Raw genomic sequence first — 25,836 nt, 5'->3', positions numbered from 1 at the left:
GGTGATGATATAAAACTTGAATCGCCAGTCGAAAATAACCGGTAATACCCAAGGAATCTAAGACTGCAAACATAAAAGGCCATCCCACCCGATCAAACGCTTTTTCAGCGTCGAAGCTGATAAGAATGGATGGAATGTCCTGCCAATGACAAGTTTCCAAGGAGGATAACACCTTTCTAACATTAGAGGAAGAGCTGCGATCTTTGACAAATCCCACCTGATCCTCATGAATGATACCAGGTAATAGAGTTGACAGGCAAGTCGCCATAACTTTCGCCAAAAGTTTCACATCAAAATTTAGGAGGGAGATCGGCCTATAAGAGGCTGGCAGAGTAGGATCCCTTCCGTCCTTGGGTATGACCGTTATGTACGCCTGGTTGCGATACAAAGGGGAAGCCGGGTGTTCAATGATATCATTAAGCATCTGTGCTAGTGGCAGAGCAATGGGTGTGGAGAGAATTTTATAAAACTCAGCTGGGTATCTGTCAGGACCCGGCGCCTTCAGGGGCTTCGCCCGCTTAATGGCTAGCTGGAGCTCCTTCGGTTGTATTGGTTGATTTAAAAGCTCCAACTGAGCATCAGTTAAACGGGGAAGGCCAGATTGAGCGAGATAAGCCTCAATGGCCTCAGGCGAAACTGAATCAGCACTGTAGAGCCGTCTATAATAATCACAAAAAAGGTCTCCCATGTCTTTGACCTTGGTAACCAGCTTACCCGCAGGTGTTTGTAACGCCGTGATATGAGTTCTACTCCGCCAGGATTTTGTCATATTGGCTAAAAGCCGTCCTGACTTATTGCCCTGATGATAATACTTTGCCTTAAAGTAAAAAACAGATTTCCGTGCCCTATCATACAAAAGGGAGTTTAGTTCAGTCATTATAGTATGCAACATTGATTTATGATGTGGCGTGGGAGCCCGCTCATAATCACACTTAGCTTTCCGTAACCGCCCCTCCAGCAGACGAATACGTACCAATTGAGCCTTATGAGTACGAGCAGAATAAGCTATCAATGCCCCTCGGAGTACCGCTTTCACGGCCTCCCAAAACAACAATGGAGAATCCTCATGCTGCTTGTTATGAGTGACATACTCAGTCCACTGCTGGACTAAATATGTTCAAAAAGGTCCGTCTCCAAGGAGGCGGTGCGGGAATCGCCAAAGCGATGGAGAGGAGTCCAGGGGTTTTACTAAAAAATCCAAAAGTATAGGAGTGTGATCAGAGACCACTAACGGACCCAGCTCCATCCGCAAAACCTGGGCAAAGTCCCGGACACCAGTCAAAAGATAATCAATTCTAGATCCCGTACCATGGGCTCGGGATATGTGCGTAAATTCCAAATCATAGGGGTGAAGCGTCCGCCAGGCATCAATGGTATCTAATGCTTGACAAACCAAGGAAACACCCTTCGACGATGCATCCCCTGGGCCAGCTTTTTTAGTAGAGCGATCCAAAGCAGGGTCCAATACACAATTAAAATCCCCCCCAATCAAGAGGTGACCCTGAGCGTGCGTAGCCAACAATGCTATTAAGTGGGTATAGAAGGCATGGGTGTAGGTATTGGGAGCATATAAGTTACAGAGGGTAAAACTCTTGCCCTGTATTTGACAGTATAAAATAATATACCTTCCCTCATCATCAGCTATCACTCGTTCCAAATGAAAAGACACTTGTTTTCCAATCAAAATGGCAACCCCCGCCCTCCGCGAAGAACTGTGTGCTGAAAAAACCTGCTGCACCCACATCCTACGAAGCTTTTGGTGTTCTGAGGCATCTAACTTCGTTTCCTGCAAAAACGCAACATGTACCTGATGGCGTTGTAAGGCCTGCAGCACCTTATAGCGCTTAACAACGGAACCAATTCCAGGACCCAATTCTCAGCACTGATTGGGACATCACTAAGGAAGCACAGGGAGTACGAAACCGCGTGAACCATTATAAAGTCGCGGAGTTTGGGCCCCCCAGCCTAGACCCAAACCCAGAAGACCACCTGCATCCCACAAGAATCCATATGGTATAGACCTAGAAACTAAAAAAAACCCCGTGTCCCGAGTTCCCTTCCCCCCCTTCCCCCCTCCCCTCTACCCAGGAATCCCCCTCGCAACAAAAATACCCATTCTCTAACCATAGAGAATCAGACTTCCTTCCGCATGGATCACTCCCCCCCCCCCCCCCCAGAACCTAGAAAAGAAAGGGCAGACCAGCGTGAGAGACAAGTCTGGCCGCCTTAAAAGCAGGTCCAAAAAACAAAAGCACAACGAAAAGTTAAACAGGTGCATATAGGCAAGTAACACCACAGTCTAATAAGGAACAAAACCAGTCCAACAATAAATGCCTTCCTGAAAGAAACCAAAAGTATACAAAAGTCAGTGGAAGGCGCATAACCAGGAGGCGTTGAGGTCCACAAAATGGTCGTCCGGCTCAATCGGCTCCACGAGGTTTAACATGGCGGCCAGTCAAAAGTTCCCATTTTGTCAGCCACTTGGCAGGTTTAAGGTATCCACGAATTGTTGAGCTGAGTCAGCCGACTCATAGTATTGAAATGCATTCTGCCAGGTAATTCTCAGTCTGGCGGGGAATTGGAGCATAAATGGAACTTTATGACGCGCCAATTGAGTGCACACCGGTGAAAACGCTTTCCTCTGAGCTGCCACCAGAGCAGAGTAGTCCTGAAAAATCAAAATTGAGGCGCCCTGATAATCAATTTGCTTCTTCCTCCGGTAAGCCAGTAACACATCCATCTTATGCGCCGAATTCAAAAATTTAGCAATGACCGGGCGGGAGCGCTGAGAGCTGGTATTCTTCTGCCCTAGTCTGTGCGCGCGCTCAATTCTCAAAGGCCCATGTGTTTGCGGCAGTTCTAAGGCCTGCGGGAGCCAAGATTCTAATATGCCCGGCAAGTCACTGTCCTTGAGTGCCTCTGGAAAACCGATAAAACGTAAATTTCCACGGCGGGAGCGGTTCTCCAGGTCATCCAGTTTCTTTGCTTGTTTGTCCACCTCCGTCCGCAGGGCCGTAACCTGAATCTCTAACGAGTGTAGTTGATCTTCCGCGGTCGAAATCCGGGTCTCCGCCTCAGTCAGCCGTTTAGTAGACTCCGTGAAAAGCTGGCTCATATCTTCGAATTTCTGGTAGAGCTTGTCGAATTTCTCGTCCAGCGCCGCTACCACTGCCTCCACCACCTCTGTAACTTTACCATCCCGACTGTCAGGGGACGAGGGGGATCCGGCCGACGGCGCCATCTTAAGTTCAGTTTGGCAATATCTCTCCGGGCCTTTGCGTTGCGGTTTCGTCGCCATCGCCGCTCTGTCCGACTGCGGGTAGCACTCAAAGGGCGAAATCCGATCACTCAGTTCCCCTATAAAGCTAGGTCCGATGTCCAATGATGCAAGTGCCCCCAAAAAGAGCTCTTAAAGAGAAGCTAGGGGGGGAGGGAGGACGGAGCTCTGCAGAAACACGTCCTACTCCTCCACCATGCTACCGGAAGTCCTAAGGAGAATGTTTAAAAAGAAACTTGCAAGGACTTATGAAAAGAAGATAGAGTATGTCTATTTGGATCTTCTAAATCCAACCATTCTTGAAGGACCTGCCATGTAGTAGCCAAAAGGTTCTCTCATTTCAATGAGTAAACATAATACCTAATCTGCAGATATTTAAACTGGTCTAAAAGCTGCTCCCCCCCCCCCCCCTTCTTTGTCTAGAATATGGGCAAGAACTGAGACATCATTATAAGACCAATTAGCAAATTTCCTCCCATCCATACCCGATGAGAAATCACACAGGCAAAAAAGGGGCTATATAGTTCAATTTTATTTTGGAGATAACCCAACACCAAGTTCATCTAGCAGGTGAGATCAAGACATGACTGCAGAAAATCAGGCCATTGTGAGGTTCTAGCTTGCAGAATATAGTGTAGGTGCAGAGGATGAACTATAGCCAACTCAAACTTCAAGTCACAGTAATAAGAGGTATACATAAGCCAATCTCCTAATTGTCTGAGCTTAGCAGCATGATTATAAATTCTAATATCAGGTAAACCATTTCCCCCTGCTTCCAGGTGCACATCAGTTGTGTCAAACATACTAGAGCCATTTAGGAAATATGATCGTTTTTGACAATTTAATTCTGCCCCTTAAAGAAATAGCTAAATGCGCTCACTTCCGCAAAGTAACCTTTGTGATCTCCTGTAATATGGAGATATTTATAGAATGTAAAGATAAATCTGCAGGGAGCCAAATACCTAGATATTTCATTTAACTCATTTACTGTCCATTTTAATAGAAAACCCCCTACCTAATCCCTAGCACTCCATATCCCTATGGCCATTGCCTCTGATTTTTCCACATTCAATTTTAAGCCGGCTGGAGCGCCTTAGGACAGGAGCTCTGGTAACAAAGGTGGCAATGAGAGTTGTGGTTTCGAAATATGCAAGAGCAAATCGTCCGCAAGAGTGGCAATCTTAAAGATACAAGCTTCTATGGGAATTCCCAATCTATGCTCATTCATAACTGCATATAAAAAGATCCAGAGAGAACACAAAAAGAAGCGGAGACGACGGGTACCCTTGTTGATTACCTCATTGCAAAACAAAATCCTCTGAAAGTTCCCCATTCATCAGTATTCTTGCTCTTTGTTGATTCTATAAAGATTTTATGTATTCCAAAAAACACCCTTGGAATCCATATGTTTGCAAAGTGGCAAATAAATAAGCCCAAATAACCTATCAAAAGTCTTTTGGCATCAAAGCTTATAAGTAAGGAATTCAGATGTTTGTGTAGGGAATGGTCAATGGATGCCAAAACGTTACGCACATCTGAAGCTGCATATCGCCCTTTAGAAAACCTGTTTTGGGGAAATCAGAGAAGGTAAAATCTTTGAGATCCCATTGGCCAAAATTTTGGCTAGTAACTTAACATCAAAGTTAAGTAAAGAGATTGGTCTATACGAGCGACCAGGCTTAGGAAAAACCACAATAGTTGCTATGTTTTGTTTTTTTTTTTTTCAAAATAATTTTTTATTGGGATGAAACTTGAACAGACATTAAAGCCCACATTACGGCAGGCAAAAACCAGTGTACATAGCAATCACTACAGTCCAAAAATACCCGGTATACAATAGCAACAACAATCTCAATCGTGTCTCTATCCCAACTCATTTTACCATTTTCCTCCACATTCCCTCCCCCCACCCACCCGTACTCACCAACACCTTCAGCCCACTCATTCTCATGCACACCACACTCCATTCATACCACCACACACTCCCCGCCCCCCTTTCAGAGACCAGGGACTATGTCCAATCAGGGGAACACAGGCTTGCCAGCAAGCCCGATAGCTTATCAGGTTTCCGCTTGCCCAGCACAAAGTCCAAGCATTCAAGTTGGAGAAATGAGACCATTCATTGAGACCAGGCCAAGACAGACGGAGACAAGTCCAGGGCAGCCCAAATGGAGAGTATCGTATCACATGCCAGAAGAGTGACCACTCTGCTAAATTTGTCTTTTGAGTGATAGACTTCAGTAGAACAGGCCTGGGGGCTAGACAACAGGAACTGTCCAGTGGCAGGCATCGGGGCAGCAGTGCACTGCGAGATGACATCTGCTACTGACCCCCAAAAAGCAGTCAAGGTATGGCAATGGAAGAGACGGTGCAGAAGCGTGCCCTCCTCCATCCTTTGTATAAAGTGCAGGACGGAGGAGGGCATCCCATTTGGAAGCGACGAATGTCAGTACAATAAATGTGATGCAGGATTTTAAACTGGACTTCCTGGAGTCCAATGTCCGGAACCTGCCGGTGCACCGCTACAAAACACTGTTAATAGTTGCTATGTTAGACCCCATAGGAAATTCTCCAGTTTCCAGAAGGGTTTCAAACATTCTTCCCAATGGAAGACAAATCTGGTCGTTTAGAATTTTATAAAACTCTCCAAATATACCATTTGGCCCCACAGTCTTGTGTAATGGGGAAGTTTGTTTTTTTATAATAGAGTAGATCTCTATAAACAACTTGGGGAGATGGATTGAATGTAAATAATTCTCCACTTCTAAAGGATCATTAGATTCCAGAGCATATAAAGTTTTATAATATGCAGCAAAAATTCCCACAATCTTTTTAGAATTATGAACCAGGTGACCTTCCTGCGATTGTTTCTTCAGGAGCAATTCCCCAAACCTTCGACTTTTTCCTTCAGTGATCCATTAGTTTTCCATAGATTTGTAATGGTGGATTCCGTTGTGGCCATTCTGTTTTCCAGGCCCAAAATGCATTGTTCGGCCTCCGTGAGATTTTGCTTGAAGTCAGTGAATTGAGCATTCAACCCATCTATTTGTGTAGAGAGTTCAGTGAGCCTACCATCTAATGCCGCTATTATAGTTCAGCTAGGTCCGCAGGAGGTTGAGGCACTTCATCACTTGGCCTTTCTGCATCAGTCAGCTCACGCATTATCGGACATTTTTTTAATCTTCAGGCCTCTTGTTTGTCCTGCTCTTTCTTCGCCATGCCTGTTGACACGGCAGGATGAAATACAAAATCAAGAAAGGAGCCTGTTTCTGCATGTGAGTAGCAACTCGGCTTTGCCTTCTGTATGGGGGAGTATTTTGCACAGAGCAGCAGTTGCTCCGTCTAGCATGAGTCTTCAATGTAGGCATCATGTAAACATTTTTTAAATAAAATTAAATCAAATAAAGTTACAACTTTGAACTTTTAGGCATTGGAATGGGGTTGGCCACAGGAGCCAAGGCCCTATCAAGTTTGGGTAGGGCAAGCCATGAAAAAAAAACCGCTCTTGCTAATCACCAGAACCAGCAAACAGAAGAGAAGGCGACTCTTCCACCAATTCCCATGCTATGTGCTTCTCTGCGATCCTCCCCCCTTCTGTACAGCTTGCTGTCAGTGGAAGTTATAAGACTGGTAACTTCCGCCGTAGGCTGTCACTGAGAAGGGAATTGGCTGGATGGGGGAGTCTCCCCAACAGGAGCAGGGCCGGACAGGGTCTTCAGCCTGACCAGCCCCTCCCCTTTGGGCTGAGCCTGCAAATTCTGGTGGCCGGCAGGGCTTTCCTGGAGCAGTACATGGGTGACTGAGGTCAAGGCAGGTAGCAAACAAATGACGTCAGTGTCCAAGCAGGAGGTCAAGGGCAGGCAGTGAACAGATGAGGTCAGTGTCCAAGCAGGGGATCAAGGCAGGCAGCGAACAAGCGAGGTCAAGGCCAGAGACAGTCTGAGTCAGTAACAAGATCAGTCCAAGGACGACTGATAGGGAAAGCAAGGCAAAGGCAGGACAGGGGAACCCAACAGGAGCTGGGGCTGGCAGGAACCGGAGGCCAGGCCTGGAACTTGAGAGTAGGACAGAAAGTGGAGGCCAAGCAGTAGCTTAAAGGCAGGGCTGGAACTGGAGACAAGGCAATAGTGGAAGGCAAGGGCTGCAACTGAAGGCCCACATGTAGAGTGGACAGGGAGGACCGAGTAGGTCAAGGCCAGGACTGGACAGGATGAGACTAGGACTGGATATGAACACGAGAACAGGGCAAAGAATCACTAGGAGGAGCACTGCCGTGTGCAAGCCCCTTCAGTTTTTTTGCTGCTGCCACTCCACAATCCCCCCTACTCCAGAGTGGAGAAACTGAGGTGAGCTGGATGCTGGGCAGGGGTGGGGGCTGGGCAAGAACAAGGGAGGAAGGAAAGGGAGAGAAAGCAAGAAGAGGAGGAGGAGGAGGTAGAAGGGATGTGAAGAGACAGCAGAGGTGGGGTGGGGAGGTAGGGGAAGATAGAAGGGGCTGAAGGGAGAAGTGGGGTATTGAAGGGGAGAGAGGAAGAGGAAGGAGCTGGTGGCAGGGGAGAGAGAGGAGAGGACTGAACTGGGGGCAGGAGGAAAGAGGAAGGGTCTGAGGTGAGAGAAGAGAGGCCTTGTCGGGTTTGTGGGTGCATTATCTTGAGGCCACAGGAGCCACGGTTGTTTTTTTTTGTGGGGGAGATATTAGGTTGGGGCTTCTGAGGCCCTGGCATTATCCTTGAGAACTGTTATGTAACTTAATAGCCCTCACTCCCCACAAGAGCGATGACTGGGGCTTGGCTTAGTATAGGAAGAAATGCATTTCTATTTCTTGTGCTCCAGTGTTTAGAATGGTTTAATCTCCCCTTTTGCAGATAGAGTGCTCTTGTTAGGGGTTACAAATGACAAATATGACAACATTATATGGAGAGATATATACAAGATTTCAGTTCTGAAGGAGAAAGAACAACTTAACCCTCCAGTATAAAAAAGCGTATCGTATGAAGGTTTTTATGTAATAGTAGATGGGTTGGGTAGTTGGGTCGTGGTGAGTTGGTAATTGTTTTATGTTAAGCATGCAATGTTTTTTGTTTTATTGAATGATTTTGTATTTGTTTTAAGCTGTGCATTGCTTCATGCTGTGTTGTGCAGGCGATAAGGAAGTGCAAATGAACGAAATGATAATGAAATCACGTTGGAATAAGAGAACATTTGAAGGGCGGGTGCTAGTGTGGGCATGAACAGGGCACAGGCCAGACCATGTAAGGTCGCTGCTCCCTTTCCCCCCCACAGTCCAGGCTGGTATGCAGTGACTTGATTATCGTGTGGCTGAACATTTGCAGCAGATTTATTATTAACCAATATAAAGTGAGGCAGAGGTTTTTGTGCACTTCCTGGGGGTTTTTTTTTTTTCTTTTCTTTGTTTCTTGCACCTAGCAGATGAGGAAGCATTTCAGATTCCGATAACTTTGTTGGCATGACAATTTTACATGCATTTACCCAGAACGTGATTCAAGGCTTCCCCCAGTGCCTGCCTTGCCCCCTCCATAGTCTGAAGGCAGCGGCTGAAGATGAGGACCGTCCTGCTAGCCCTGCTGGCCGCAGCTCTTTTTCTGCACACAAGTAAGGGAGAAGCAAGGGCTTGCTGTACTGTCTTTTTTTTTTTTTTTTTTTTTTTTTTTTATATATGAAGGATTTTTTTTTAGAAATGTTTTATTTCTTGATTCCATTGTCCTCAGTTCTTTTGAAGCTGGTATAACCTTTTCATATTTAAAAGAAGTATTTTTTTTTAAGTTAAATTTTGTATTAGTTTTATAAACTGTGATCATAGCAGTGTTTAGTACATCAGGTGATGAAGGCTGGAGGAACTGGCAACAATCTAAAATGACTCCTGTTTTATTTTTGGAAGAAATAGTGTGGCCGCTGTGTTAGTTCACTTGAATGCACAGTAATAAGGGTCCAGTTAACAAAAAAAAATAATAATAATTATAGAGGGTGATGCCTTTTATTGGATGAAGTTAATACATTTCTTGACTAGCTTTTGGGATCTAACAGTCCCTTCCTTAAATTAAAAAAAAAAACAACAAACGAGCAGGTCGGAGCAAAAGATGACATTACCCGAACACACAAATGGATCATGGATTCCATTACAGTGCTTGTGTGACTGGGAAGGTGGGCTGGTGTGGTGGGGTGGCAGGGTTAACGTGTTAGGGTGATGAGGAAGGGACAGAGGCAGAAAATTACTTCTGGTAGTGGGTTAAAAAAGATCCCCCAGCCTCTGGTAAAGTCACTTTGTGTTAGAAGTGGAGGATTCAGTCTTGTGTTTGTTCTAAATTTCCCTTTTCCTAGACTGATTAATGTTCCCCTGTGGAGCTGTTGCTTTGCTTTTCTTTGTGAGGTGTAATTCTGGGTCTGTGTGGACGTATTTCTCTCTTTAATTTCTGGTCTGTTTTGTGAACCCGGCATCCCTCTTGACATTTTCTGCACTGAATAATATTTATACACGGTGTGTATATATATATATATTATATACTACAGTAGAGGAGGAACATGGAAAAGGATCCCCCTGTGCTGAAGGTCTCTCCCATGCAGATAACTAGGGGGGGTCTTGTGAATTGTGCTGGTGGAAGTTTCTCCCATTTTCTCCTTTAAGGGTTCCTGTTTGAAGCCGGCATCTTACCAGTTTTTATTCCAGGTTTGGTGGTTGCTGGAAGGTTGGTGCTGCATAATTGACGTGATTACACAGTGCAATTGAGTAAGTTAAAATCATTTGGATCTTTAATGCTGGATGCAATGCTACTGATCTCCTCAGGGAGACTATTCCAGAGGGCAGGGCCTGCTACGCAGAAGATACGCGTTCTGGACTCAGTCAGCCATACCTGTTTGAGGGGAGAAGGGGGACTTTCCAGCAGGAGTTGTGAGGAAGAGCGAACACGGTGAGCCAGTTGCTATGTCGGACTGAAGAGGTCAAACAGGGCGGAGCAAGCTCATGAAGGGCCTCAGAGGGCCACATCATTGCTTTGAGCTTCACGTGCCAGCTGATATGTAACCGGTGCAAATTGGCTAGGACTGGAGAGATGCCATTACGCACAGATAAATCCAGACATAAGCCGAGCAGTGGAATTTTGCATAAGCTGCAGTGTCCACAGGCAGGAATTAGGTCGGCCCAGAAACAGAACATCGCAGTAGTCTAGCGATGATAAAACAAAGGATTGGGCGCCAGTAAGGAAATCAGAGTCGTTGAGAAAATGACTTCATGGGATGCAGTAAGCGGAGTTTGTAATAGGATGGTTGACCCAATGCGTCAATGTGGGGGGTCGCAGATTCAGGGAGGAGTCAGTGAGGACCCCAGATTACGTGGTGGAGCTAGCCTGCAGAACAGGAACAGCTGCAGAAACCAGTAACACTGCTGTTACTAAGTTTCTGTGTCCCTGGAAGATTTGAAAAAAAGAAAAAAGGTTTGTTGTATGATGCTGTGAATCGGTTTGGGCTAGAACTGGTAAAGCGGTCAATGAATTGCAATTTACATAAGGAAATCTGGCAATACTTCAAGCCTGGGACACAGTAGAAGAGCAAATGCACTTTTATTTGGGTTAATAAACCTGCTCGGATTTGGCTTAATGTCCTTTGGCTTCCCAAGTCTGCGGCGGTTACTACCCCTAACAAATTAAGCCTAATACTTCACTTGGAAAGCATATCCCGTGCAGCTCACTGCTTCAACGGCAGGGGGAATGAAGAAATATAATTTACAACCAGCAACAAGGCATTGATCTGAGCAGTATGAGTATACAAACATCCGGGTAACTTGCTCGATACGACGGTTACTATCCTCAAACATTAAGCCTTATACTTCACTTTGATGCAGCTCCAACACTGCTCTCTGCATCAGTGGTGGAAGGAAATTAGAATAAAAAAGTTACCAATAAGGGCCCTGAACTTAGTGGTTGGAGTAACAGATAAGTATGAAACAAAATAAGTGTGAAAGCTTGCTGGGCAGACTGGATGGGCTGTTTGGTCTTCTACTGCCGTCATTTCTATGTTTCACCCTTCAGCTTTATAGCTGGCGGGATAGAGTGACCCCTCTGAGGGACTGCCTGAAGGCACCAAAGATATCAATAGAGAGGTCAGGGAGGAGTCAGTGAGGACCCCAGATTACGTGCTCTCTCTCACTTGTATTGAAATAGAATGGCCTTTGAAGGAACAATGTGGGGGGAAATCATCGGGCAGAACACGGGAAAGAAGCACGAGTTCGGGGGTTTCTTTCTTAATATTGAGGGCCAACCTACTGTCATACATCCACTTCTTGATTTCCATCAGACACGTTCTAGAGCCAAATCAAAAGACGAGGTAGGAAGGAAAAACTATATATCATCAGCATAATGTTAAAGAAACGTCCAAGCTAGACAGAACAGAGAGCATAAGGAGGCAAGATGAGATATTAAAGAGAGTAGGGGAGAGCGAGGAGCCATGGGGAACACCTGTGGCTACAGAGGAAATAAACTAAGGGGGAGTCGGAGCACGCACAGCGATATTGTGTGGCCCGGCTGTGCACGGTGCTTTGTAGGGGAAGGTTGGGTGCTGGCACTTTGAAGGTAACTGCATTGAGAGCCGCCAAGGGGGGGGGGAACAATTTCTGAGTGGGAGATTTTCAGCATATGTCTCCCCCACTACCACCCACCCACCTCCTGCCCTGCCCCGCCCCCAACTCCTCCCCTATCCCATCCCTTGCCCCATCCACCACTGCCCTTTCCACCTCGAGAAACAGATTACGGCGTGAGAGGAAAGAGAGATTTTCACCCTGGATCCCTGACCGAGGCAGATCATGCTTTCAGACTTTCTGGATGCGATTGAAAACTGGAGAGAGAGGGGGATTTTCCAGACCACCACGCGTGGGATGGATTGTACATAATCTGAAAATATTCGGCCCTTCTGTAACCTTGTCAAGGAAAGATACCATTTGGGAAAATGGAAGGGTGTTACTGGGAACGTGAAGAGCCATGTGCTCCACCTCACCAGTAGCAGGCCCTTAAGGGGAGCGTGGGCTTCAAGTGGAAAAGAACCCAAAATTCCCCTCCTTAGGCAAGGAGAAAGAAAGGGGCGAGGTTGCAAGTAAAAAAAAACATTGTCAAAAGTCAAAGTAAACTTTTCATTCGCTGCCCTTACGTCCTTAGACCAATAAGATGTGGAGGAATAGCCTTAGTGGTTAGAACAGGGGCCTACGAACCAGGGTCTCAAATCCCACTCCACTCCTTGTGACCTAGGGCAAGACTGTTTCTTAGATATATTTTGTTATTCGGATAAGATGTATTTTTCATTTTGATAAATACTCATTGCAATGTATTTGTATCATTGGTTAATTGTATCCTGTTTTGATCCAATTAGCTTTAGTTTTATATTAATATTTTTTGACATTGTAGCTGATATTTTTGTTATGTATAAATGATCTGATAGATACTTACTAAACTGTACTTTTTTAAGTTTGCCAGTGTGTTACAAATGCCACCGAATGTGCATAGAGGTTAACAGTGCTGTACCGATTTGATGATAAAGTGCAGGTTTCCTCTCTAATGGGAGCCTTGAGGGGTTTGTGAGCCGTGTGCCAACATCTGCCGAAAGTGCACAGGATGTGCATGGGGGCGAAAGGTTAATCTGGAAGCAGCACAGGAATATTCCAGAGCCCTGGAACAGCCAAGGTGTAACCTGCCTTCTTGACAGATAAGGTGGTTCATCCCCTGAGGGGTTCAGTTATAAAGCAGAAGTCACAAGTATTTGGCAGCTCCCAATAAGTAGATTCACTTCCTTCTTGCGCACTTCCTGGGATAAAATAAGAAAAATATCAAATGTTACATCTTTCTCTCTCTCCCGAATGGCATGTGCAATATAAAAAACCTTTCTGGTCTGTAACACACAGCCAACGTGGGCACAACACACAGAAAAAAGGTGTTGTTATTTCTGGCGTTAAAACCCACATTTCCTTTTCTACAACTTCATACAAAGATGGGATGTGTCCATAGCTTAACGTATGTTGAAACTGGCCCTAAAATGTCTCTTAGAACTAATTTTTTGCTGAGGTTATCACCGGAGCACTGACTTCCCTGGGTGTGTCAATTGGAGATTTCAGTTAGTCTGGGTTTGACTAAGTGATGGGCCGATTCAGTAAAGTCCGTGGGAGAGCGGGCAAACGCCTGCTCTCACCAGCGCGCGCACAGGCCACTCGCCTGTACGCGCGATACAGTATTTAAATGAGGCCCGGCGCTAGAAACGGGCAAAAGGAGGCGCTAGGGACACTAGTGCGTCCCTAGCGCCTCCTTTTGGCCCGGAGCAGCGGCTGTCAGTGGGTTTGACAGCCGGCGCTCAATTTTGCCGGCATCTGTTCTTGAGCCCGCTGAAAGCCACGGGCTTGGAAACCGGACGCCGGCAAAATTGAGCGTTCGGTTTTCGACCTGACAGCTGCCGGCCGACTTCAATTTTTTTTTTACTTTTTTTACCCATTGGGACGTCCGACTTAATATCGCCATGATATTAAGTCGGAGGGTGCACAGAAAAGCAGATTTTACTGCTTTTCTGTGCACTTTCCCAGTGCCCGAAGAAATTAGCGCCTACCTTTGGGTAGGCGCTAATTTCTGAAAGTAAAATGTGCGGCTTGACTGCACATTTTACTTACTGAATCACGTGGGAATACCTAATAGGGCCATCAACATGCATTTGCATGTTGAGGACGCTATTAGGTTCGGCGGGTTGGGCATGCGTTTTCCACCCCTTACTGAATAAGGGGTAAGGGAAAACGCGCGTCCAATGGGAAGTTAACAGTGCGCTCCGTCGGAGTGCACTGTACTGTATCTGTCCGTGAGAGAGCAGAAGACACCTGGCCAGTTCTCTTCAGACACTGCTCTGAAATCCCAGAAATACACAGCAGTGAAACACAGAGAGGAAGGTGCATATCTCTAGTATGGATATTCGAAGTATATGTGACTGTGTTAGTGTGATATTTGTTTGAAAAACAAGGTAAATTCCAGGTAAGGTTCAGGGTAGGCAATTTAACCGTTAAATTAACCTGGCTGCATCGTGGTGAATTTTCATCAGCCATTGATAGCATTATAAGAGTTGATTGGAAATTTGTCAAAGGTAATGGGGATGGAGTGAATGATTTACCAATCACTATATATATGAATCCATTACTCCTGGGAGAATTCTGCAGCAAAAAAAAATTAAAATTCTGTACACAAAATTAAAAATTTTGAGCACAAAAACTTAAAATTCTGCAAACTTTATATTGGTCAAAATAACACAATATACATTCCAGTCTTTAATTAATTAATTAAAAATGTAACACAGAAGATGTATTACTTGAAGATGAAGAATTTCCCTAGAAGTTCATTGTAAGAGTGTCCTTTCCACTCTCTCTTTCTGGTTGCCGCATCTCAAAAAAGATATAGTTGCGATGGTACAGAGAAGGGCAACCAAAATGATAAAGGGAATCGAACAGCTCCCCTATGAGGAAAGGCTGAAGAGGTTAGGGCTGCTCAGCTTGGAGAAGAGACGGCTGAGGGGGGATATGATAGAGGTCTTTAAGATCATGAGAGGTCTTCTCTTGAACGAGTAAATGTGACTCGGTTATTTACACTTTCGGATAATAGAAGGACAAAGGGGCATTCCATGAAGTTAGCAAGTACCCACATTTAAGACTAATTGGAGAAAATTATTTTTCACTCAATGCACAATTAAGCTCTAGAATTTGTTGCCAGAGGATGTGGTTAGTGCAGTTAGTGTAGCTGGGTTTAAAAAATGTTTGGATAAGTTCTTGGAGGAGAAGTCCATTAACTGTTATTAATCAAGTTAACTTAGGGAATGGCCTCTGGTATTACTGGCATCAGTAGCATGGGATCTTCTTGGTGTTTGGGTACTTGCCAGGTTCTTGTGGCCTGGTTTGGCCTCTGTTGGAAGCAGGATGCTGGGCTTGATGGACCCTTGGTCTGACCCAGCATGGCAAGTTCTTATGTCCTTATGTTCCCCTGGCCATTTTGCTCTCTCAGGCCCCCAACTCCTCCACCTGCCAGTATCTCTGCCCTCCCCCTCTAGGCTCAACCCCTTCCACTCTATCTCCACTCCCAGATTTTGACCCCTCTCTCAATATTACCCCTCACACAGGCTCCCTCTATCCCCTCCCCCCTCCTCTCTCTCTCTCACAAACAGAGGCTCCCTCTCTCAGGTGAACATACACACACCCTCAAACAGGCTCCCTCGCTGTCTTGCACACACACATTCCTTCATACAGGGTCCTTCTCTCTTGCACATACACATCCCCTTGTACAGTATCCCTCTCTCTCTCTTTTGCACACACACAGATCCCATTATACAAGGTCCCTCTCTCTCTTGCATATAAACCCACATAGGCTCCCTTTTATGATGCTGCTCGCGGAGCCCCATCCTGCAAGCAGCCTCTCACCTCTGTGCCGGCCGGCGCCCAACCATTCCCCAGCCCAACGCCGCTGTTTCTCCGTCTCTGAGGCTGACGCCCCGCCACAGGACCTTGCTTCCTGCACAGCCCGGAGTGTTGCGCCATTGTCGTGTTCTCTAGCGGGCCCGCCCCGTTGCGGGCTGCTCCTCTTTGCGGCAACGAACTGCTGCCAGGACGCCTCTTCATGTGGCACAGAAGCTGTCACAGACTGTCTCTCTTCGCGGCCTTGGTGCCGCCACTGACTGCCTCCTTCACATGGCAGGGATGCTGCTAAAGCCGACTTCCTCCATCTCCTGGGCCCTGCCTAGGCGTGCGTGCATGCCTCTTCTATGTTTTTAAAGGGCCAGAGGTGGGAAAAGCTCACGGCCCAAACAGATGACCTCATCTTCCTGTGCCTTGTCCAGCCCTATAAAAGGTCTCAGCTTGTTCTCCTCGGGGCCTTCGTATCGGATTTCCATGGTATTGCATGCTTCTCTTCTCTGGTCAAGGTCCTCTGTGGTCTCCTCATGTCTAGATGGCTCTTCGTTTAATGTTAGATGTTCCTGGTCTCTTTCGTCTGATGTTCCTGGTCTTGTTCCTCGTCGGAGCTCCTTCATCGCCTGTTCCATGTCCTGATGTTCCAGTCCTGGTCCTGATATTCCCGTCTCCGGCTCTTTGTCCTGCTTCCAGTTTTCCTGCTTGTCCACCTTTACCTGGCATGCCACCGTCGTGGTCCCTGACCAGCCCATGGGGGGCTGTGTAGGGCACTTTGTGGCACAAGGCCTGTCTTCACTTCTGCAGTGCAAGTCTCTGGAAGGTCCTTGCTTTTATTGCCGAGGTCTGTTCCTGAATCCGAGTTCCTGAGTCTTGAATCCTGTTCCAGGTTTTCGGAGTACCTTGTTCCTGCTTCCCTCCATGCCCTAGACTCAAGCCAGAACCTGCTTCGCTTCAGCATGGTCCACAACCAGCCACGGGTGGCTATGTAGGGTGCACTGCGGTGCAGTACTCACCCTGTATTAGTGCCTGAATCCTGAAACCTCATCTGAGTCGTCCAAGTTCCTCGAGTCCTCGTCCGAGTCTTCCAAGTTCCTGAGTTCCATTTTTTGCCTTGTTCCTGCCCTTAGCCTCTTTCTGGCCTGACACACTCGTCGTTCCCAAGTGGCGGGTCCGGAAGGGCTACCAAGTGGCCGGATGGCTACTCTTGAGGCCAGCATTGCGTTGCTGGGTCTCACCAGTGCGTGCAGGTCCAATGGAGGTCTGAGCCTGCCTTGCTCCAGATCCTCGATGTTCCATGTCTTGATCCTGGTCCAGCCCGTGCCTGAACACTCTCACCTCCCATGGTGTGTGTCTTGGGGTTCCTCCCTGAGCCACGCCGTGGCCAAGGGCTCACAATCTCTCTAGGCAAGTGACCGCCCCTCCGCGCTTGCAACACTCCCTTCACTGTCACTCTCACACAGGCTTCCTATGTCTCTTTCTCACATACTATATCCAAATAATAGGGGTAAGCATATATACAATTTTTAAAACAGCATTTTATTCATACAAAATATATACCAATTTTAATATAGTTCAGCTCACATATCTCTTGCATCTACACTTAACATAAGACATACAAATTAGCTTGTACCTTTCTTGTGCATGAACTATACCAAACATATTTTTGAAATTAATATCATACAAATGAATAATAAAATCACATACATACATGCATACTCGAGTACTCAAAAAACAGACCGGAAGCCGATCCAAGTTGGCTATGTAGCGACCAAAAAAACAGGAGAACAGCATCGTTGTACGTAAAGGAGCCTTGAATCTGACAAAAACCAAGCCCGACTCTGGCCGAGTTTTGCTCTATGTGGAGAGCTGCCTCAGGGGCTACTAAAATTAAAATGAAAATGAATATTAAAATTAAAACACACATATAAAATTAAAACACACATATAAAAGACAATATAACACATATATGTTTGTTGAAGGTTTGCATGTAACAAAAAAAAACATAAAAAATGTAAATCAGCACATGACTAAAAAGAAACTATTATGTGAATACATAAAATGAAGAATAAATATGTGTGTGCTGGCATCATAATGGAAACAAAAGAAGTACCAAGAGACAAGAACTAATTGTGCACTTGTAGATACTGGAAGGGTGTTATAACATGGTAGCAGATAAGGTGGTGTTTGATACTTGCCAAACGAAACTAATCTTAATGTGACTGAAAAAACGTTTAAGAAATCATTTTGATTACTATGCAGTGGTGATATACAAAACTCTTGTTAGAGAATCTCAGGACAACTTGATGTCAATGTGAGGCATAGCTAGATACTCAAGGAGGTGTTAAAAAACTGTAAAAAAAACAACCTCTTACTGTGTATATGTGAAAGAGCTGTGAGTGGGTGTTACTCCAACTCTGCCTGTGAAGGTTTATGGGCAAAGTGTTTGTCGTATTATTAGGCCTTTAAAAAAACAACAGAAAACAATTAAAGAACCGTTTGTCATACTGGATAATTAAAAACTTGGTGGTTATACAATGACCTACTTATATTCCGGCTTGAGAATATAGTAATTAAAAATAAACAAACAGAAATGAAAAAATAATACAAGGAAATGCATCTGGTATTAAAATAAAATTAAATAAGAAATGAAATGACAAAAACTAGCTCGAAGTAAATACTTAAAATAATGGATGAAAACTTAAAACCAGGAGCAGGTGGGGGGAGGGCGGTAAGGGTATTATGGAAGGAGATGGGGGAGGGGGGAGGGGAGAGGGATGGCGGGGGAATGACATGTTTCAATTGACGACGCTAGACGCTGCATCACTGTCTTATGAATCCTGCTTTGACCAGCTTTTCTTTTTCGGCGGGCTCCAATTTAACAGCGTGTATTTTTGCCTTTAGATGCAGTAGATAAATTTAACTGCAGCAGCACTCATTTGGTTTCACGTTGCGGGTACGTTGGTTTCACTACAGTTATTTAAGGTTGGATACTTTTATAGATGTTTTATACGTACGCCTTTCCTGTTTGTTCTGCTGGTGCCGGCATCTGGATATATTTTTGATCGGCGGTTTGTTTCCCTCTTACAGCTGGTCTTTTGTGTTGTCCGGTGGACAGAACGTTTATTGATAAACTCTTTCTAGCCAACAAATGAATCGCCATGACCCGGAACACACGCGATGAAGTATTACGGAGATATCTCTAACCAAATACTATGTAACTTCCACTTACAGTATTGTGCGGGCTGGTTGTTTTATGTTTCAAACTTTTTTTTTTATTAATTTTCACATTAACATCTCATTACAATCAGAAGGAGATGTGGAGGGGCCCTTCCACCATGAAGGATGACAAAACATAGTAAAACCAGGTCCACCCCCAAGCCTTCCCTCCCACCGTCCCTCTTATTCCCCATCCCCCCCAAGCACAGGTATACATGTTGATCATCAATCTGAATTCCTAGGTCCCATACTTGATCTGAGGGTATAATGTTAAAATTTCCTAGGTCCAGGGTTGGCGGTTTGACTATCGTGGAATGTTTCCTTAACCACACAAAACAAGATTTTTTTGTGTTTAGTGTTAGCTTTTGTTGTATTGCCTAAATGTATGTTGAAAGGGTCAAAGCAGTTTTTTCAAAAGATTTGTCGAATGGTACGTAGAATTGTATTTCGTCTGCATATAGGAATTTGATTCCTAGTTCCTCTAGTAATGTTCATAGAGGCAGCATATCCCCCCCTCAGTCCTCTCTTCTCCAAACTAAACAGCCCTATCTTCTTTAGCCTTTCCTCATAGGACACCCGTTCCATGCCCCTTATCATTTTGGTCGCCCTTCTCTGCTTATGAACTGTGAATACAATTGGAAAATTATGTGGTTTTGAGTTTTATGGTGAGGATGAGTGGATGAGTACTCGAATATCCATGTATCCAGCTCTTTGCCTCCCCCCAGAGACCCCCTACTCAAACAGTCCAAAACCCAGCTGGGAGTGAGGTATCCTTTGAACCCGCTCCCTGGGCTTCCAGCATTGCTCTGACAAAAGTAACATTTTGCCGGATAATTTGTCTGCTCGCCGGCTTACTGAGTATTTCCCCCTACTCTCCAGAAGAAGAGAAGGAAGGAAGTGGTAGGATAGAAACATTCAAATGTTTAGCACAGGGATAGGCAAATTCCAATCCTTGAGTGCCTCAAGCCTCCACAATAAATATGGATGAAACGAATGTAGTGGAGAGGAGACAGGGCATGCAGATATTCCTCATGCACATTCAGTGTGGGTATCCTGAAAACCTGACTGGCCTGTGGCACTCAAGGACTGGTGTGACCTACCCTTGGCTTAGTAGGCTTCAACAGAGTATAAGAAAGCGTAATTTTCTTAAAGACTGAAAAGTGCAAGGAGAAAGGGTCATCACACGAAGCTGAAGGGAATGAAGCCCAAAAGAATCATGAGTGGACTCCTGGACAAGACTTCTAGTGCAGGAGGTAGAAGCCAAAACAATGGCAGAATTCTACCACGGAAGGGACAGGCACAAAGGAGGCTTTGTTGGAGAGGAAGAGGATGAGAAGAGAGAAGACCATAGGCTAAGTCAGGCCTGTGACAGAACAGTAGGCAGGCTCATGTGGACAGAGACTGAGTGTATCAGTGATCCGGTTCTGCTGCCCTCCTAATATCTGTCTGTGTTATTAGTGATGCCTTTTACTTGTCTACATTTTGCAGAAGTACTTCTGTCACTGATTAACTTTCTGCAGGACAGGGAAATGATGCTATTTACATCTCTGGGTTAATGATTTCACAGGATACGCATGCGAGTGAGTCATGTAGCTGCCACAAAGACTAATTGTGCTATCTGATGTTGACACACATTTTTTACTGGCATTTTCCCACATCTCTAAGAAGTAACTTCAGGTGTGATAATTGTAATCTGATGTCCAGTACTTCTTAAATGTGTAATAACCGCTTTTGGTTAGAACTCAAAGGAAAGACGTACCATTTTACTATATTTGTAGCAACCAATTTTTCTTTTTCTTTTCTTAGGCAAATAAAATCGAAGTAAGTGCATGTGTTCCAATAAGGATTATCTCGACAAATAATGACAGCAAGCAAGCAAGATACGTTTTATGAAATTTTGCAAGATAGCTTTTATACAAATCGAGCAGATTGACATCATGAAAGTTGATAAATTAGGACAAGTACCTTAAAAGACAGCAAAGAAAAATGTTTATATTGTCCATAGGGGGATTCACCATAGAGGCTTGGTTTTTTATAGTGATAATTGTAACGCCTGTCCTGTGAGTATGTGGGTATGGATGCACTCCAAGTACTACTTAGAGATGTACACACCTTCTACTCGCGACTTTAGTCTGAATTTTCAGAGTGGACTTATGTGCATGAAACTGCTTTAAAAATCTTTGAGTTGTCTTGCCATTGCACGTGGACGTACATGAACAAAGTTACACCTTCTCTCGTGCAGGAGTAACGTTGCGTATGGAAAGTGTTCTAAATCTCAAAATCACAGAACATATAGAAAGATATGGTTTAATGGAACAAAGTCAGCATGGCTTTACCCAAGGCAAGTCTTGCCTCACAAATCTGCTTCACTTTTTTGAAGGAGTTAATAAACATGTGGATAAAGGTGAACCGGTAGATATAGTATACTTGGATTTTCAGAAGGCGTTTGACAAAGTTCCTCATGAGAGGCTTCTAGGAAAAGTAAAAAGTCATGGGATAGGTGGCGATGTCCTTTCGTGGATTTCAAACTGGCTAAAAGACAGGAAACAGAGAGTAGGATTAAATGGACAATTTTCTCAATGGAAGGGAGTGGACAGTGGAGTGCCTCAGGGATCTGTATTGGGACCCTTACTTTTCAATATATTTATAAATGATCTGGAAAGAAATATGACGAGTGAGGTAATCAAATTTGCAGATGATACAAAATTGTTCAGAGTAGTTAAATCACAAGCAGATTGTGATAAATTGCAGGAAGACCTTGTGAGACTGGAAAATTGGGCATCAAAATGGCACATGAAATTTAATGTTATTCCAATCTTAATTGGAACAAAATTACAATGTTAATTTTTCCTGTTAATTCCAATATTACTTTTAATCGATGTTCCAAATACTACATGTACTTACACGTTCCCTGTAAAGCAGTGTTATGCTGCATTCATGTTATATGTAAACCGGTATGATGTTCCCAACAAATATCGGTCTATTAAAAAAAAAAATGCTAAATAAATAAATGTGCATAAGTGCAAGGTGATGCATATAGGGAAAAATAACCCATGCTATAGTTACACAATGTTAGGTTCCATATTAAGTGCTACCCCCAAGAAAGTGATCTAGGCGTCATAGTGGATAACACATTGAAATCGTTGGTTCAGTGTGCTGCGGCAGTCAAAAAAGCAAACAGAATGTTGGGAATTATTAGAAAGGGAATGGTGAATAAAACGGAAAATGTCATTATGCCTCTGTATTGCTCCATGGTGAGACCACACCTTGAATACTGTGTACAATTCTGGTCGCCGCATCTAAAAAAAGATATAGTTGCGATGGAGAAGGTACAGAGAAGGGCAACCAAAATGATAAGGGGAATGGAACAACTCCCCTATGAGGAAAGACTAAAGAGGTTAGGACTGTTCAGCTTGGAGAAGAGACGGCTGAGGGGGGATATGATAGAGGTGTTTAAAATCATGAGAGGTCTAGAACGGGTAGATGTGAATCGGTTATTTACTCTTTCGGATAATAGAAAGACTAGGGGGCATTCCATGAAGTTAGCATATGGCACATTTAAAACTAATCGGAGAAAGTTCTTTTTTACTCAATGCACAATTAAACTCTGGAATTTGCTGCCAGAGGATGTGGTTAGTGCAGTTAGTATAGCTGGGTTTAAAAAAGGATTGGATAAGTTCTTGGAGGAGAAGTCCATTACCTGCTATTAATTAAGTTGACTTAGAAAATAGCCACTGCTATTACTAGCAACTGTAACATGGGGTAGACTTAGTTTTTGGGAACTTGCCAGGTTCTTATGGCCTGGATTGGCCACTGTTGGAAATAGGATGCTGGGCTTGATGGACCCTTTGTCTGACCCAGTATGGAATGTTCTTATGTTCTTCTTATGTTCTTATGTTGATTTGTGCACAAACTTTCACAAATGGAAAGGACACACGCAAATCCTTTCCCTATCTCAGCTCTGCTCCTACCCACAGCACCTCTTGCTCTGGTGTACAAATGTTTGTATGAAATTGGGTTGGGCGCCCCCTGTTGATTTTCCAAAGGCCATTTATGCGTATAAAACCAGGGTTTTTTAATGTGTGTAAATCTTTTTGCAAATCAACTAAATTCAATAAAGAAGCATCACCAGACGAACGGATAACAGGAAAAGGATGCAAAGCAAGTGCATTGGACAACTTGAGTATTGGAAAAAAAACAATAGACACATCTCAGGATAAATAAAGAGCCTGCTAAATTAATATAACTGCAGGCTACTCAGTGTTTTGGGATATTCCTTGAAATAGAAGTCCTGATAAATTCTTTCTTGTAATTCTCTGCAAAAATACCTACAGTACCTGAATGTAATCTGCTGTGGAGTGCCAAAAAGCAGAATATAAAAATCTAATAAATAAATAAATAAACCTGAGATGAGACCCAAGCTGGTAAGTTCAGTCAGTGATCTAGTAGGATGAAAGCATAAGTAATCTCACTGAAGAACAACAGTGGGTTAAGTGGGCATTAAGCTTCCAAGCTTAAACAGCTATTACTTGAGCTAGGCCAACTCAACCCAGGTTTAATGAAACTGGTACTAGACGTTCTCTTCGGCCACTTAATATTTATTGTCCCTATTCAGACAATAGGTTGGTCCATGAACCATGTACTCATGCAAAAGATGCCCCAATCAACTAGGCTGCAAGAGCAAAATGAAATATCTGGAGGCTTAGAGGAGGAGATACAAGCTGGGCTACAGAGCAGTGAGTATGCTTTTTGGGTACAGAGCAGTAAGTTCTCTGGAAAGGTAAGGAGGTAGGAGCCTAGAACGGAAGCTGAGGGGACCTCTCCATGAGTTAAAGGTTCCTGAGATTTTCAAGTTTTCTTGAAACTATTATAGCAAGTGTTGTGGGTTGAAGGAGAAAGAGACTACTCTAACCAACCAAGTCAGAAAATTAAGTGTCAGCTTGGTACCAATGAAATGAGGAATCTTACTAGCAGGTTAAGAGGAGTAGGAGTGAGGGTCTCCAGCCATTGAGCTTCTAAGAAAATTAAAAAGTCACGGGATAGGAGGCAGTGTCCTCTCATGGATTACAAACTGATTAAAAGACAGGAAACAGAGAGTAGGATTAAATGGTCAATTTTCTCAGTGGAAAAGGGTAAACAGTGGAGTGCCTCAGGGATCTGTACTTGGACCGGTGCTTTTCAATATATATATAAATGATCTGGAAAGGAATACAACGAGTGAGGTTATCAAATTTGCAGATGACACAAAATTATTCAGAGTAGTTAAATCACAAGTGGATTGTGATAAATTACAGGAGGACCTTGCGAGACTGGAAGATTGGGCATCCAAATGGCAGATGAAATTTAATGTTGACAAGCGCAAGGTATTGCATATAAGGAAAAATAACCCTTGCTGTAGTTACACGATGTTGGGTTCCATATTAGAAGTTACCACCCAAGAAAAAGATCTAGGATTATAGTGGATAATACATTGAAATCGTCTGCTCAGTGTGCTGTAGTGGTCAAAAAAGCAAAAGAAGGTTAGGAATTATTAGGAAGAGAATGGCAAATAAAACAGAGGATTTCATAATGTTTCTGTATTGCTCATGGTTCGACTGCACCTTGAATACTGTGTGCAATTCTGGTCACCGCATCTCAAATAAGATATAGTTGTACTGGAGAAAGTACAGAGAAGGGCAACCAAAATGATAAAGGGGATGGAACAGCTTCCCTATGAGGAAAGAACATAAGAAATTGCCATACTGGGTCAGCAAAGGGTCCATCAAGCCCAGCATCCTGTTTCCACCAGAGGCCAAACCAGGCCACAAGTGTTACGGCTATGGCTGCTGTGCAACCGCCTCACCACCAGGGGTCCCTCTAGAGCTGGATCTCCTGACAGGCCCAGTCCATCTCCCTTCTCCTCTCTATGTTCTGGGCTGTCCCTTATAACCCTGCCTGACAGTTCCCTCAGTGCTTCGGCATCGAGCTCGCCTGGGCTCCCTGCTCTAGCCTTCCTTGCTTGCTGTGCATTTGGTCCCTGGACCTTCCCTTGCCTTGCGCGGCCTTCGGGCCTTATTCCTTGCCTTGCGTGGCCTTCGGGCCTTATTCCTTGCCTTGCCTTGCGCGGCCTTCGGGCCTTATTCCTTGCCTTGCCTTGCCTTGCGCGGCCTTCGGGCCTTATTCCTTGCCTTGCCTTGCGCGGCCTTCTGGCCTTATTCCTTGCCTTGTCTTGCTTTGCCTTGTGTGGCCTACAGGCCTTCTGTGTGTGTGTGTGGCCTACGGGCCTTCTGACCTGCCTTGCCCTGCTTACGGTGTGTGGCCTACGGGCCTTCTGTGTGTGTGTGGCCTACGGGCCTTCTCTGCCGTGCCTTGCTTACGGTGTGTGGCCTACGGGCCTTCTGTGTGTGTGCGTGGCCTACGGGCCTTCTCTGCCTTGCCCTGCTTACTGTGTGTGGCCTACGGGCCTTCTGACCTGCCTTGCCCTGCTTACGGTGTGTGGCCTACGGGCCTTCTGTGTGTGTGTGTGTGGCCTACGGGCCTTCTCTGCCTTGCCCTGCTTACGGTGTGTGGCCTACGGGCCTTCTGTGTGTGTGTGGCCTACGGGCCTTCTGACCTGCCTTGCCCTGCTTACTGTGTGTGGCCTACGGGCCTTCTGTGTGTGTGTGGCCTACGGGCCTTCTGACCTGCCTTGCCCTGACCCAGCCTGAACCCAGACACTGCTACTTGCCGCCTGCCCTGACCCAGCCTAGACCCAGACACTGCTACTTGCCGCCTGCCCTGACCCAGCCTGGACCCAGACACTGCTACTTGCCGCCTGCCCTGACCCAGCCTGGACCCAGACACTGCTACTTGCTGCCTGCCCTGACCCAGCCTGGAACCAGACACTGTTTATAGCCATTCCTGTCTCTCTCCACCTGGAACCACCCTGCTGGGTGGTGTT

The 25,836-nt window shown here is 45.0% G+C and overlaps 1 protein-coding gene across 2 annotated transcripts in view; it reads left to right on the top strand.

The window, feature by feature from the left end:
• Positions 1 to 8,676: 8,676 nt before the first annotated feature.
• Positions 8,677 to 25,836, top strand: part of LOC115085773 (lymphocyte antigen 6E-like) — a 73,860-nt gene continuing 56,700 nt past the window's right edge. Inside the window, exon 1 of one of the 2 annotated variants that reach the window (XM_029592163.1) lies at positions 8,677 to 8,890. In XM_029592163.1, the coding sequence (XP_029448023.1) occupies positions 8,839 to 8,890 (52 nt within the window). In that variant the 5' untranslated portion in view covers positions 8,677 to 8,838. The remainder of the gene's footprint in view (positions 8,891 to 25,836) is intronic. The other variant, XM_029592164.1, reaches the window with a different exon arrangement.

Source organism: Rhinatrema bivittatum, chromosome 2, assembly GCF_901001135.1.
Source record: "Rhinatrema bivittatum chromosome 2, aRhiBiv1.1, whole genome shotgun sequence".
In the NCBI taxonomy this organism is placed as follows: domain Eukaryota; kingdom Metazoa; phylum Chordata; class Amphibia; order Gymnophiona; family Rhinatrematidae; genus Rhinatrema; species Rhinatrema bivittatum.
Note: the sequence above shows the minus strand (reverse complement) of the source record. Positions and strands in the feature narration are given on the sequence as shown.